We start from the raw sequence: 12993 nt of genomic DNA on the forward strand, positions 1-12993 counted from the left end.
ATACTCGTCCTGAGGTGCGTGCTAACCGTCTGGTAATGACAGTGCCAGTCCCACGCACCAGGCTTCCTGTGCGCCTTCCTAGTCCTGCACCTCCTGTGGCAGCCCCACGCACCAGCTCTCCTGTGGCAGCCCCTCGCACCAGTCCTCCGGTGCCGGCGCCACGAACCAGGCCTCCAGTTCCAGCACCCCGCACTCGCCTTGAGGTGCGTGTCCCCAGCCCAGTACCACCAGTGCCAACACCACGCACCAGGCTTCCTGTGCGTCTCCAGAGCCCTGTACGCCCTGTTTCTCCTCCCCGCACTCGCCCTGAGGTGCGTGTCCTCAGCCCGGTACCACCAGTGCCGGTACCACGCACCAGGCATCCAGTGCGTCTCGAGGGTCCAGTACTCCCTGTCCCTTCTCCCCGCACTCGCCTTGAGGTGCGTGTCCCCAGCCCGGTACCACCAGTTCCCGGCACCACGCACCAGGCCTACTGTGCGCCTCCAGGGTCCAGTATGCCTTGTTCCTGCTCCCCGCACTAGCCCTGAGGTGCGTGTTCCCAGCCCGGTACCACCAGTTCCGGCACCACGCACCAGGCCTACTGTGCGCCTCCAGGGTCCAGTATGCCCTGTTGACCATGACTATGGTGGAGTGGGGTCCACGTCCCGCACCCGAGCCGCCGCCGTAAGAAGGCCCACCCGGACCCTCCCCTTCTGTGTCAGGTTTTGCGGCCGGAGTCCGCACCTTTGGGGGGGGGTACTGTCACGCCCTGGCCTTAGTTGTCTTTGTTTTCTTTATTATTTTGGTTAGGTCAGGGTGTGACATGGGGGATGTATGTGTTTTGTCTTGTCTAGGGGTTTTGTATGTTTATGGGGGTGTTTACTAATCTAGGTGTTTGTATGTCTATGGTTGCCTAGATTGGTTCTCAATTAGAGGCAGCCGTTTATCGTTGTCTCTGATTGGGAACCATATTTAGGCAGCCATATTCCGTTGGGTATTTTGTGGGTTATTGTCTATGTGTAAGTTGCCTGTGTCTGCACTTTTCGTATATAGCTTCACGTTCGTTTTTTTTTTGTAGTATAGTTTGTCAAGTGTTCTTCGTTTCGGTAAATAAATAGAAGAATGTATTACTATCACGCTGCGCCTTGGTCCTCCTCTCTTCCTCCATACGACGAACGTGACACTAACAAATATCATACATTCCAAAAATGCTAACCTCCCCTGTTATTGGTGAGAGGTTAGCATGTCTTGGGAGTATTGCATTTGTGCATCTGTAACTTTCTCACTCATCATCATTCATGATTCATTCAGGACTATCTGTAATCATGGTAGCATCCACATTAATGTAGAAGTGTTTAGCAACATATTCTGTTCTTATTTACATAAAAGTTACTCCAAAATGACACAATACATTATTTACCATTCATTTATATTGGGAACAAAATCATCTGAAACACAACCAAAACAAACAGCAAATGCATCCAACACATTTGTAGAGTCCCAAGCTTGATGTAATCATTGCGTGCCAGGAATATGGGACCAAATACTACGTTTTTGACTACTTTAATAGACATACAGTGCATTCAGAAAGTATACAGACCCTTTGACTTTTTCTACATTTTGTTACGTTACAGCTTTATTCTAAAATTGATTAAAAAAATGTCTAATCAATTGACACACAACACCCCATAATAACAAAGCAAAAAAAGTTTTTTAGAAAATGTTGGTAATTGATTAAAAATAAAAAACATAAATACCTTACTTGCATAAATATTCAGACCCTTTGCTATGAGACTTGAAATTGAGCTCAGGTGCATCCGGTTTCCATTGATCATCCTTGCAATGTTTCTACAACTTGATTGGAGTCCACCAGTGGTAAATTCAATTGATTGGACATGATTTGGAAAGGCACACACCTGTCTATATAAGGTCCCACAGTTGACAGTGCATGTCAGAGCAAAAACCAAGCCATGGGGTTGAAGGAACATTTCTGCAGCATTGAAGGTACCAAGAACACAGTGGCCTCCATCATTCTTAATAAATGGAAGAACCACCAAGACACTTCCTAGAGCTGGCCACCAGGCCAAACTGAGCAATCTGGGGAGAAGGGCCTTGGTCAGGGAAGTGAATTGTCAGGATCGAGGGAAAGATGAACAGAGCAAAGTACAGAGAGGTCCTTGATGAAAACATGTTGCAGAGCACTCAGGATCTCAGACTGGGGCGAAGGTTCACCTTCCAACAGGACAACGACCCTAAGCATACCGCCAAGACAATGCAGGAGTGGCTTCGGGACAAGTCTCTGAATGTCCTTTAGTGGCCCAGCCAGTGCCTGGATTTGAACCCGATCTAATATCTCTGGAAAGACCTGTGCAGTAACTGAGCTGTGTACCGGCTCTTCAAATGTTCTACTGCTTGAGATCCTGTACCACCTTATAAAATATTAGCTTGAACATTTTATGGAACTCCTGCACCGGAATGTAAACAGTACCTGCACCCAAAATGAGTACAGGCACCTATTTCAGTCCAAGTCAGTCACTGACCGCAACTAGACAAAAACCTCCAGGTTCTAAAAACGTCTAAACATTTTCTTGGGGACGTCCCTGGAACAAACCGGGAACAAGACAAAACCTGCAGGTGACCATGACTGTTTAAATTAAATCTATGTCAATTATGCCTTTGAAGTCAAATATTCTCAATGACATTTGACACCTGGGTTATCACATGTGCAAAAATGTTGTCACATGCGTAGGTTCGTGGTATCACATGTTACAATGTTGCATCTCCATTTTGTCACATTTATTTCACATGAGATCATGTTTCCAAAAGTGCTCACCCACACCCCGATCCCCAAATAAAGGACAGCCCCCTACAAAGGTCAGTGTGGCCCAAGAGGCCAGGTTGAGAGGGCATTCAATCTAAGGGTGGAAATTGAAACTGTCAGGGAGGTGGTAATGTTGGTTTGTATGCATGATAGATTGCCCAGCCACTCTCCCTATATTGATGGGGGAAAGCGAGGGCATGCCTTATCACTGTTTCTACAATGTTTTCTTTTTCTAAAGTAATTTTTCTCATTCTCAAGGTTTTATTTCTGTCTGGATGCCTCCACTCTCTATTTATATAATTGGTGACGCATGCTGGTGGCATCACTTTTTAGCTAGGAGAGAGAGCCATTGATTGAACTGTCCCAATAAAAAGGCCACACCAATTGTGTGTTTTGAAAATAATAAACATATGGTTTGTATATTATGAAAAATATTCTGGAGTAAAACTTGCATGCTTTTGCTAGTAGAGTTTTTTTCCATTTCCAAAGGAGAAAATCCATATTGCCTGTCCTTTACGATCCAGTATTTACAGGTTTCTCTGCATAATGAAATGTACTTTTGACCCAGCCGCTTGCCATAGTTTGGTCACAAACAAGGAAGTGCATTATATGGAAAATTTAGAGCAACAAAATAGTGAATGTAAATCATTTAAACAATGTATTGTTACTTTTTTTTGACATAAAACAATTTGGATGCATACAGTGCAGTCCATTAGAAACTGATACAATTAAATTGGCTAATATACGTTAAGGACCTTGCGCGAGAACTCCAGTTTCTGTCAATGCAGGCATGCTAGCTAGCTAACTTGCTAGTTTAGCTGAACAGTGATGGCAGCAAATACCGAAAAGACATTCAAGTTTGTGGTCGTCGGTGGTGGCATTGCAGGTGTAACGTGTGCTGAGCAGGTGAGACCACCGTGCACTTTGTCAAACTGCCTGCAACGTTACTGCCTGTAACATTATCAACTTGACATGTTACGCTGTTGTGTGATTGTCTTTGACAGCTGGCCTCCCAGTTCCCATCAGCTGATGTTGCTCTCCTGACAGCAGCCCCTCTGATTAAGGCAGTCTGCAACTTCAAACAGGTGATCATACACAGAAAGACTAGCTATCATGATTGTTAACTTGTGTCAAAGATAAAAGTTATAGTCTATATTTTATTATAGACTACTAATCTGTTCAAAATAGCATTAGTTTATGAGTTAATACTATAGCTATGTCTACAATAGATCTGTCCATAGTTCATCCAGTAATTCATAATGCCCTAACAGTAACCCATACACTCCCCTCCCTGGCCAGGTATCTAAGACGCTGGAGGAGTTTGATGTGGAGGAGAGGCCCTCCAGTGTTCTAGAGGAAAAGTACCCCAACCTGAGAGTCATCCAGTCTGCAGTGAAGGCCCTTCATGCACAACAACATGTACGTTTAATAGTAAACACACACAGGCTGAAATGCATTCGATTAAGCTAATATATGGTATTTTTATGTTAATGTATACAGTTATATTATAGCTATCTATATTAATATAACCTTTCAAATGTATTAATGCACACTACATGACCAAAAGTATGCAGACACCTGGTCGTCGAACATCTCCTTCCAAAATCATGGGCATTAATTGGTTGGTCCTCCCTTTGCTGCTATAACAGCCTCCACTCTTCTGGGAAGGCTTTCCACTAGATGTTGGAACATTGTTGCGGGGACTTGCTTCCATTCAGTCCATTCGGTATTAGTGAGGTCGGGTGATTAGGCTTGGCTCAGTCGGCGTTCCAATTCATCCAAATCAAATTTTATTTGTCACATACACGTGTTTAGCAGATGTTATTGCGGGTGTAGCAAATGCTTGTGTTTCTAGCTCCAACAGTGCAGTAATATCTAACAAGTAATATCTAACAATTTCACAACACTACACAAAATACACCCATCTAAAATAAAGGAATGGAATTAAGAATATATAAATACTTGGACGAGCAATGTCAGAGCGGCATAGACTAAGATACAGTAGTATAGAATACAGTATATACATAGGAGATGAGTAATGCAAAAATAACATTATTAAAGTGACTAGTGTTCTATTATTAAAGTGGCCAGTGGTTTCAAGTCTATGTATATAGGGCAGCAGCCTCTAATGTGCTAGTGATGGCTATTTAACAGTCTGATGACCTTGAGATAGAAGCTGTTTTTCAGTCTCTCGGTCCCAGCTTTGATGCACATGTACTGACCTCGCCTTCTGGATGATAGTGGGGTAAACAGGCAGTGGCTCTGGTGGTTGTTGTCCTTGATGATCTTTTTGGCCTTCCTGTGACATCGGGTGCTGTAGGTGTCGTCTAGAATGTCATTGTATGCTGTAGCGTTAAGATTTACTTTCACTGGAATGAAGTGGCCTTGCCCAAACCATAAAAAACAGCCCCAGACCATTATTCCTCCTCCACTAAACTGTACAGTTGGCATTATGCATTCGGGCAGGTAGCGTTCTCCTGGCATCTGCCAAACCCAGGTTTGTCCGTCGGACTGCCAGATGGTGAAGCGTGATTCATCACTCAAGAGAGCGCGTTTCCAGAGTCCAATGGCGGCAAACTTTACACCACTCCAGCTGACGCTTGGCACTGCACATGGTGATCTTAGGCTTGTGTGCGGCTGCTCGGCCATGCAAACCCATTTCATGAAGCTCCCGACGAACAGTTGTTGTGCTGACGTTGCTTCCAAAGTCAGTTTGGAAATGAGTGTTGCAACCGAGGACGTGATTTTTACGTGCTTCAGCACTCGGCGTTTGCGTTCTGTGAGCTTGTGTGGCCTACCACTTTGCGGCTGAGCAGTTGTTGCTTCGAGACGTTTCCACTTCACAATTCCAGCACTTACAGTTGACCGGAGCAGCTCTAGCAGGGCAGAAATTTGACGAACTGACTTGTTGGAAAGGTGGTATCCTATGACGTTGCCACATAGAAAGTCACTGAGCTTTTCAGTAAAGCCATTCTACTGCCAATGTTTGTCTATGGAGATGGCATGGCTGTGTGCTCGATTTTATACAGCTGTCAGCAACGGGTGTGGCTGAAATAGCCAAATCCATTCATTTGAAGGGGTGTCCCCATACTTTTGTATATATAGTGTACCATTAGGTCCCAAGCATAAATCCCTGTCCAACACTACCACCTTCTGGATGTATTTTCATCAATTACTATGTCATCTATTGTCATACAGAGCATGCATACAGTACAGTATGTGCTATTAAAATGCAAGCATAACGTGATCTTCCTTCCTGCTTCTCTCAGACTTTGCAGACCGTGGATGGTCTGGAGATCCACTATGAGAAGCTGTGTATCTGTAGCGGGGGCAGACCCAAACTCCTTACCCAGGATAACCCCTATGTGCTGGGGATACGAGACACAGACAGTGCCCAGGTACTTGACAATGGCTTCCCAGTTAAGATATGCTTGTTTTACCACCCATTCGCTTCAGTAAATCTAGTACTCATGATGTCTTTTGTGCTTGCAGGAGTTTCAGAAGCGGTTATCCAAAGCCAAGCGAATTGTAGTCGTTGGAAATGGAGGGATTGCCTTGGAACTAGTGTGAGTATATCAACATTATTTTTGTCTGAATTTGTCTTGTTCTAAAATCTTCAAATGTGTATATATATTATAGTTAAATGTACTGTATATTGGGTTCAGGTATGAGGTGGAAGGTTGTGAGGTGATCTGGGCAGTGAAAGACAAGGCCATAGGAAACACCTTCTTTGACGCGGGAGCAGCCCAGTTCCTGATCCCCTCCCTGGACACAGACAAACCAGAGCGAGCTGTTACCTGTAAGAGGGCTCGCTACACCATAGAGGGGCCTGCAGCTACGCAGGGCCTTGCTGTAGGTGGAGGTGGCGACAGACAAGGCCAGAGAAGAGGGTTGGAAGAGCCAGGCAGTGCCCTGGGACCAGACTGGCATGAAGGCATCAGTCTGAGAGGAGCAGAGGAGGTAAGTGTGCCTCTGTGTGTTCACAATTATATAATACAACTTTAATGTTTTAGTAAGTTTTAGTAAAACTATTTTATTAGTTTATAGATGGTTTATAAATCTGTTATAAACAAATATAACACATTGGTGGAAACGTATCCATTCAGAGATGGGAATTTGTCTGGAACGAGGAAAGAAAGGTCAGCCTGGAGTAGTAATTCATAGTAACCTAAGTTGTTTTAACTCTTGCTGTGGCCAGGTGTCTCACAGGGTGTCAGTGGAGTACCAGTCTGAGGTGAAACAGATCTACACTCACCAGGACTTCCTGCTGTCACCACTTGCCTCACAGACACCAGACACTGGTGAGAGGAACCTATGACTCTATGACAATGGAACATATACCGGTGTGAAAGAGATGGAAATATGATGTGCTGAAAATGTGTTCTGTGTTCGTTTCCATTAATCAAATAGTAAATTATACTGAACAAAAATATAAACGCAACATGCAACAATTTCAAAGATTTTACTCAGTTACAGTTACAAAAAGTCACATTTTGTATATCTGAGTTATAGATGTACAAAAGTCAGATATGCATCTGTTGGTCACAGATACCTTAACAAAGGTAGGGGTGTGGATCAGAAAACCACCATTTGACTCATGCATCGTGACACAAATCCTTCGTATAGAGTTGATCAGGCTATTGATTGTGGCCTGTGGAATGTTGTTTTCCACTCCTCTTCAATGGCTGTGCGAAGTTGTTGGATATTTCCGGGAACTGGAACACACTGTTGTACACATCGATCCAGAGCATCCCAAACATGCTCAGTGGGTGACATGTCTGGTGAGTATGCAGGCCATAGAAAAACTGGGACATTTTCAGCTTCCAGGAATTGTGTACATATCCTTGCAGCATGGGGCTGTGTATTATCATGCTGAAACATGAGGTGATGGCGGTGGATGAATGGCTTGATCCCGTCCCAGTATCTCTGTGCATTCAAATTGCCATAGATAAAATGCAATTGTGTTTGTTGTCCATAGCTTGGGGCACTCTGTTCACAACGTGGACATCAGCAAACTGTTCGCCGACACGACGCTATACAAGTGGTCTGCGGTTGTGAGGCCGGTTGGATGTACTGACAAATTCTCTAAAATGACGTTGGAGGCGGCTTATGTTAGAGAAATTAACATTAAATTCTCTGGCAACAGCTATGGTGGACATTTTTGCAGTCAACATGCCAATTGCACACTCCCTCAAAACTTGAGACATCTGTGGCATTGTGTTGTGTGACAAAACTGCACATTTTAGTGGTGTTTTGTCCCCAGCACATGGTGCACCTGTGTAGTGATCATGCTGTTTAATCAGCTTCTTGATATGCCACACCTGTCAGGTGGATGGATTATCTTGGCAAATTAGAAATTCTCACTAACAGGGATGTAAACAAATTTCTGCACTACATTTGATAGAAATAAGCTTGTTGTTAATATGGAAAATTTCTGGGATCTTTTATTTCAGCTCATGAAACATGGGACCAAAACTTTACATGTTGCATTTATATTTCTGTTCAGTATAGTTGATTTATCTTTTCATCCACTGTACTGTTTTCCCCTACTATAGGCTCTTGGCCAGTGTACGCTCAGCTGACCAATGGGAAGACTTTTGGCTGTGACTTCATCGTCAGTGCCACAGGAGTTGTGCCAAACACCGAACCTTTTCTCCATGGAAACAGCGTAAGGAAAATAAGTCAAACAGATGTTTCATATCATCCATTATTTCATGACAACTCAGGCCACTTATACTCAGAAGCAATATTTACCAATATTTGTCCATACGTATTGTTCAGTTTGCGTTAGCTGAGGACTCTGGGCTGAAAGTGGATGACCACATGATGACATCAGAACCAGACATTTACGCTGCTGGAGACGTATGCACAGCAGGCTGGGAGCCAAGCCACCTCTGGCAGCAGGTACACAGACCACACTGCATCACTTCTAATCATGTTATGCTGCGTCTGACTATTCCTTTGGGTATGAGGCCTTTGGATTTTGTGGCGAACTATCCTGTCATCAATTCAGTTGCGATACATGACATGATATCCTGTATACATCTCTCCTCTGTAGATGCGTCTGTGGACGCAGGCCCGTCAGATGGGCTGGTACGCAGGGCGATGTATGGCTGCTGATGTCCTGTCTGAAACCATAGAGCTGGACTTCTGCTTTGAACTCTTCTCTCACATTACAAAGTTCTTCAACTACAAGGTGTGTGAAGGCAAAGTTGCTATGCTTTTCTACATGAGTTGTCGACATGTGTTGAATCTGCTTACCGTAATTTCTGGACTATTAAGCGCACCTGAATATAAGCCGCACCCACTGAATTTAAAAAAAATATGTATTTTGTACATAAATAAGCCGCACATGTCTATAAGCCGCAGGTGCCTACCGGTACATTGAAACAAATGAACTTTACACAGCCTTTAAAGGAAACACGGCTTGTAACAAAAATAAATAGGCTTTTTAAACGAAACACGGCTTGTAACAAAAATTTTTAAAAAATAGCAGTAAACAGTAGCCTACCAAGAAAGTCATTGGTCACTATCTTCCTCCTGTGCACTGAAACCACTGAAGTCATCTCCTTCGGTGTCGGAGTTGAATAGCCTCAGAATTGCTTCATCCGATGTTGGATCGTTTTCATTGTCGCTCTCGTCACTTTCATCCGGAGGCAAATTCCCCGCTGAGCTCATGCTGCCCTCTTCAATACGCAGCAGTCCAGCCTTTCGAAACCCGTTGAAGATAGTGGATTTTTGTTTTGTTTTGACAATGCTCCACGCTGTCAGGACCCACTGGCAGACTTGACCATAAGTTGCTCTTTGCATGCGGCCCGTTTTAGTGAAGGATTTCTCCCCACTTGTCATCCAAGCCTCATTTTCTAGTTCGGGCCATCTGCTTTTCTTTCCTCTGAAAGCTTTTGTTGTCTTTTTGCACTGAGTCAGTTTCTCACGCTGCTGTTTCCAACGTCTTATCATCGACTCATTAAGGCCAAGCTCCCGTGCAGCAGCTCTATTTCCTTTTCCAACAGCCAGATCGATCGCCTTCAAATTGAAAGCTGCATCATATGCATTTCTCCGTGTCTTTGCCATGATGAGGGTGACAAAATGACTACCGTAATCAGAATGATGGGAAGTTTGAGCGCGCTCGATTTACGTCACATTATGTGACGGTGCTCAGTTTTTTGGCGGCATGAATCTTGTGAAAGTGGGAAAAATCCATAAATTAGCCGCGTCATTGTATAAGCCGCAAGGTTCAAAGCGTGGGGAAAAGTAGCGGCTTATAGTCCGGAAATTACGGTATATGGTGTGTTCCCTGCAACAAGGTGAATTTCCCGTCACGTTGTAATAACAAATCATCACCTGACTTGAAATGCTAAATAAGGTGTGTCCACTTGGTGTGCTTTCCCCCCCCCCTCCAGGTGGTTCTGCTGGGGAAGTTTAACGGCCAGGGTCTGGGTCTGAACCAGGAGTTGTTGGTGCGCTGCACTAAGGGCCATGAGTACGTCAAGGTAGTGCTGAGCGGAGGGAGGATGTTGGGAGCAGTCCTTATTGGAGAGACTGACCTGGAAGAGACCTTTGAGAACCTCATCCTCAACCAGATGGACCTAACACCCTACGGAGAAGAGCTACTCAACCCCAACATAGACATAGAGGACTACTTTGACTGAGCGTGTGTGTCTAGCTAACACCCTATAGAGGGTTACTACTCAACCCCGACATAGACATAGAGGACTACTTTGACTGAGCGTGTGTGTCTAGCTAACACCCTATAGAGGGTTACTACTCAACCCCGACATAGACATAGAGGACTACTTTGACTGAGCGTGTGTGTCTAGCTAACACCCTATAGAGGGTTACTACTCAACCCCGACATAGACTACTTTGACTGAGGGGTCAAGAACTTCCTCGTAAATCAATACTAAACTGGATGTCTGCTTTAGCCCTGTTTATATCTGGTGCTAACACGTCCTGATCTTGCCCACATTTTTAGACCGGTGTAGACGATTAAAAAAAAAACTGATTGTGATCAGATCTTCCTGACCACCTCCGGAGGTAGTCAGGGACACATTGTATCTGGATAGTGTAAACAGATCTGGATTATCAAACCATTTAAATTGTCCCTCTAAAATCATTGACAGGTGGCACTATTGACCTAATGTGTCAGTATTTGTTTTAACATAAAACATGGTTGTTTTGAAACTATATCTGTCAAATAATTTGCATACAGGGAGGGACCAGGTCATCTGGTAACAATGCAGACACAGTGGATAGATAGTCTTGTTCCCACTGCAGCCCTTAATGCTCAAATCAGTTCTTTTTTTCAAATTCATTTTGGAACACTGACTGTCCAAACAGTGACCTAATCGGATGTGTGTGTTCAGACAGCAGTCATTTGCTAACATGGCTACGCTAGCTGTCATAGTAACAACAGATGTGTGCGCAGTGGTGTAGGCTGATTGGTGCTGGTGGTTCCTATCCCTCAGAAGTTATGTACTGTATGTAGCAAGCTAAAGTGATAACAATGCCTGCCATGGACATTTCCCAGTTGCTTTGAATGTTCAAAATCATAGTGTAAGGACAGCCATTTAGCTTTCTAGCACAGTCACTCGTTTGTAAACAATTAACAAGCTAGTTAGCTACCACATGTTCTTGTCAAACTGTCAGAGTAGCGAGGAAGCAACACGATATGCCAAATGACTAAAAACCACTTGAGGGCAAATAAATCAGATTTGACCGTTCAAACAAGTCGCATATGGCCAGGAATTAGATTTATCTTATTTAAAATCACCTTTGAAGGTGGTTTGAAATATCAGATTCCATGTGCTTTTTGGCTGTTCAGACTGCAAGAAAAACAGATTAAAATCTGATATGCATATATTTTTTGTCACTTTAAATTGCCAATGTGACATTAAAATACCATGTGTAGTTGCTGCAAATGTGTAGACTAGTGATGCAGTGGTCAGCTGTTTGTTCACCAGCACTTGCTAATAACCCATCCGCAACCACCCGACTATGTGATAGTGAAAATATGAGGCCCACAGCCGACTAACCTGCAAAAAATGCGCCTTAGTTCCCTTTTTGCCTCAGTGGATCGATGTTAACTTTTTCTGCCCAAGTTACCAAAGCATGTGTAACTTGGCACGTGTACAGTTAGGCCCACGCACTAAATCCAGATAAAAATAATGAAAGATAAATCTCAATGTAGCTATAGATATGAATTGCACAACAATTATCAATTTCTGGATTTTTTTAATGCATTGTTTTCTCTTTATTCACGCAACCCACTCCCCCATCATCCACACTATTTCGTGACCCTAAACCCGGATATAACAGCAGATTGCAGGTTATGAGTCAACCCGCGTGTGTGTGTGATCCTTGTGTAGACGCTAATAGTGATCGGATCATCTTGATTTGATCACGAAAACCACATGTTAATGCAAGGTGTAACCAAGGCTATAAATATACCTTTGTTGAGAAAGGGCATTGGCAAGTTTAGAACCTGACGTTCTGGTCCCTATCCCAGTGCCTAGTCTATTGCGCAAGCAATTGGGAGGGCACAACTCATTTTTTTTTTTTTACATATATAAAGCTGTTCAGTCAGGTAGAATTGTGATTAGTAAGGTTGGAAAACAAAAGCTGCATTGGCATTCCAACTGGCAACATTGTGTGTTGCAAACCGAGTTTAACGCCCTCGAACCTACTTCCCTAAAGAAGGCTTTTCTTTATTTGACTCTCACCTGTACACTCCACCCTTTGACCTGTCCATTGAGCTTTCATCCAACCAATCAATTCGTCCCCGAGTACCTCTGGAAAATCTGATGACAATCAGTTCTTTTAATCGTCTAAACATGTGGACAAGATCAGGACACGTGTTAGCACCAGGTATAAACGGGGCTCTTGACTGAATCCTGCAGGGTGAAGAACAGATTTGCGTATCAATATCAAACCTTGAGTTAACATTGTTTTCAAGAAAAGGGTTATTATTAGTAATCTGCAATACACTGTTAAAAAAAACTTCTGTGGTGAATTGAACCAACATAGTTAATAAAAATCAATGCAAGTCATTTTACCAAACAAGGAAGAATAAATCCAACTCTGTTGCATAAAATCAAAGTATATTTTGAGGATAACCAAAGAGAGAATTTATTTAAATGAATGGCTCTGTTTTTAGAGAATTGTGGGTAATTCAACATTTGTAGACCGTTTCT

General features: G+C 43.4%; 1 protein-coding gene across 1 annotated transcript; it reads left to right on the top strand.

Moving 5' to 3' along the window:
• The first annotated feature begins 3395 nt into the window (after positions 1-3395).
• Positions 3396-12859, top strand: pyroxd1 (pyridine nucleotide-disulphide oxidoreductase domain 1). The gene is made up of 11 exons (XM_038977725.1): positions 3396-3706; positions 3805-3885; positions 4100-4219; positions 6070-6198; positions 6293-6366; positions 6466-6760; positions 6999-7101; positions 8356-8468; positions 8582-8704; positions 8859-8996; positions 10204-12859. Exons 1-11 carry the CDS (start codon positions 3629-3631, stop codon positions 10450-10452), a joined length of 1503 nt encoding a protein of 500 aa, XP_038833653.1. The 5' UTR covers positions 3396-3628; the 3' UTR covers positions 10453-12859.
• The last annotated feature ends 134 nt before the right edge of the window (positions 12860-12993 follow it).

Source organism: Salvelinus namaycush, chromosome 38 (assembly GCF_016432855.1).
Source record: "Salvelinus namaycush isolate Seneca chromosome 38, SaNama_1.0, whole genome shotgun sequence".
Taxonomy (NCBI): Eukaryota; Metazoa; Chordata; class Actinopteri; order Salmoniformes; family Salmonidae; genus Salvelinus; species Salvelinus namaycush.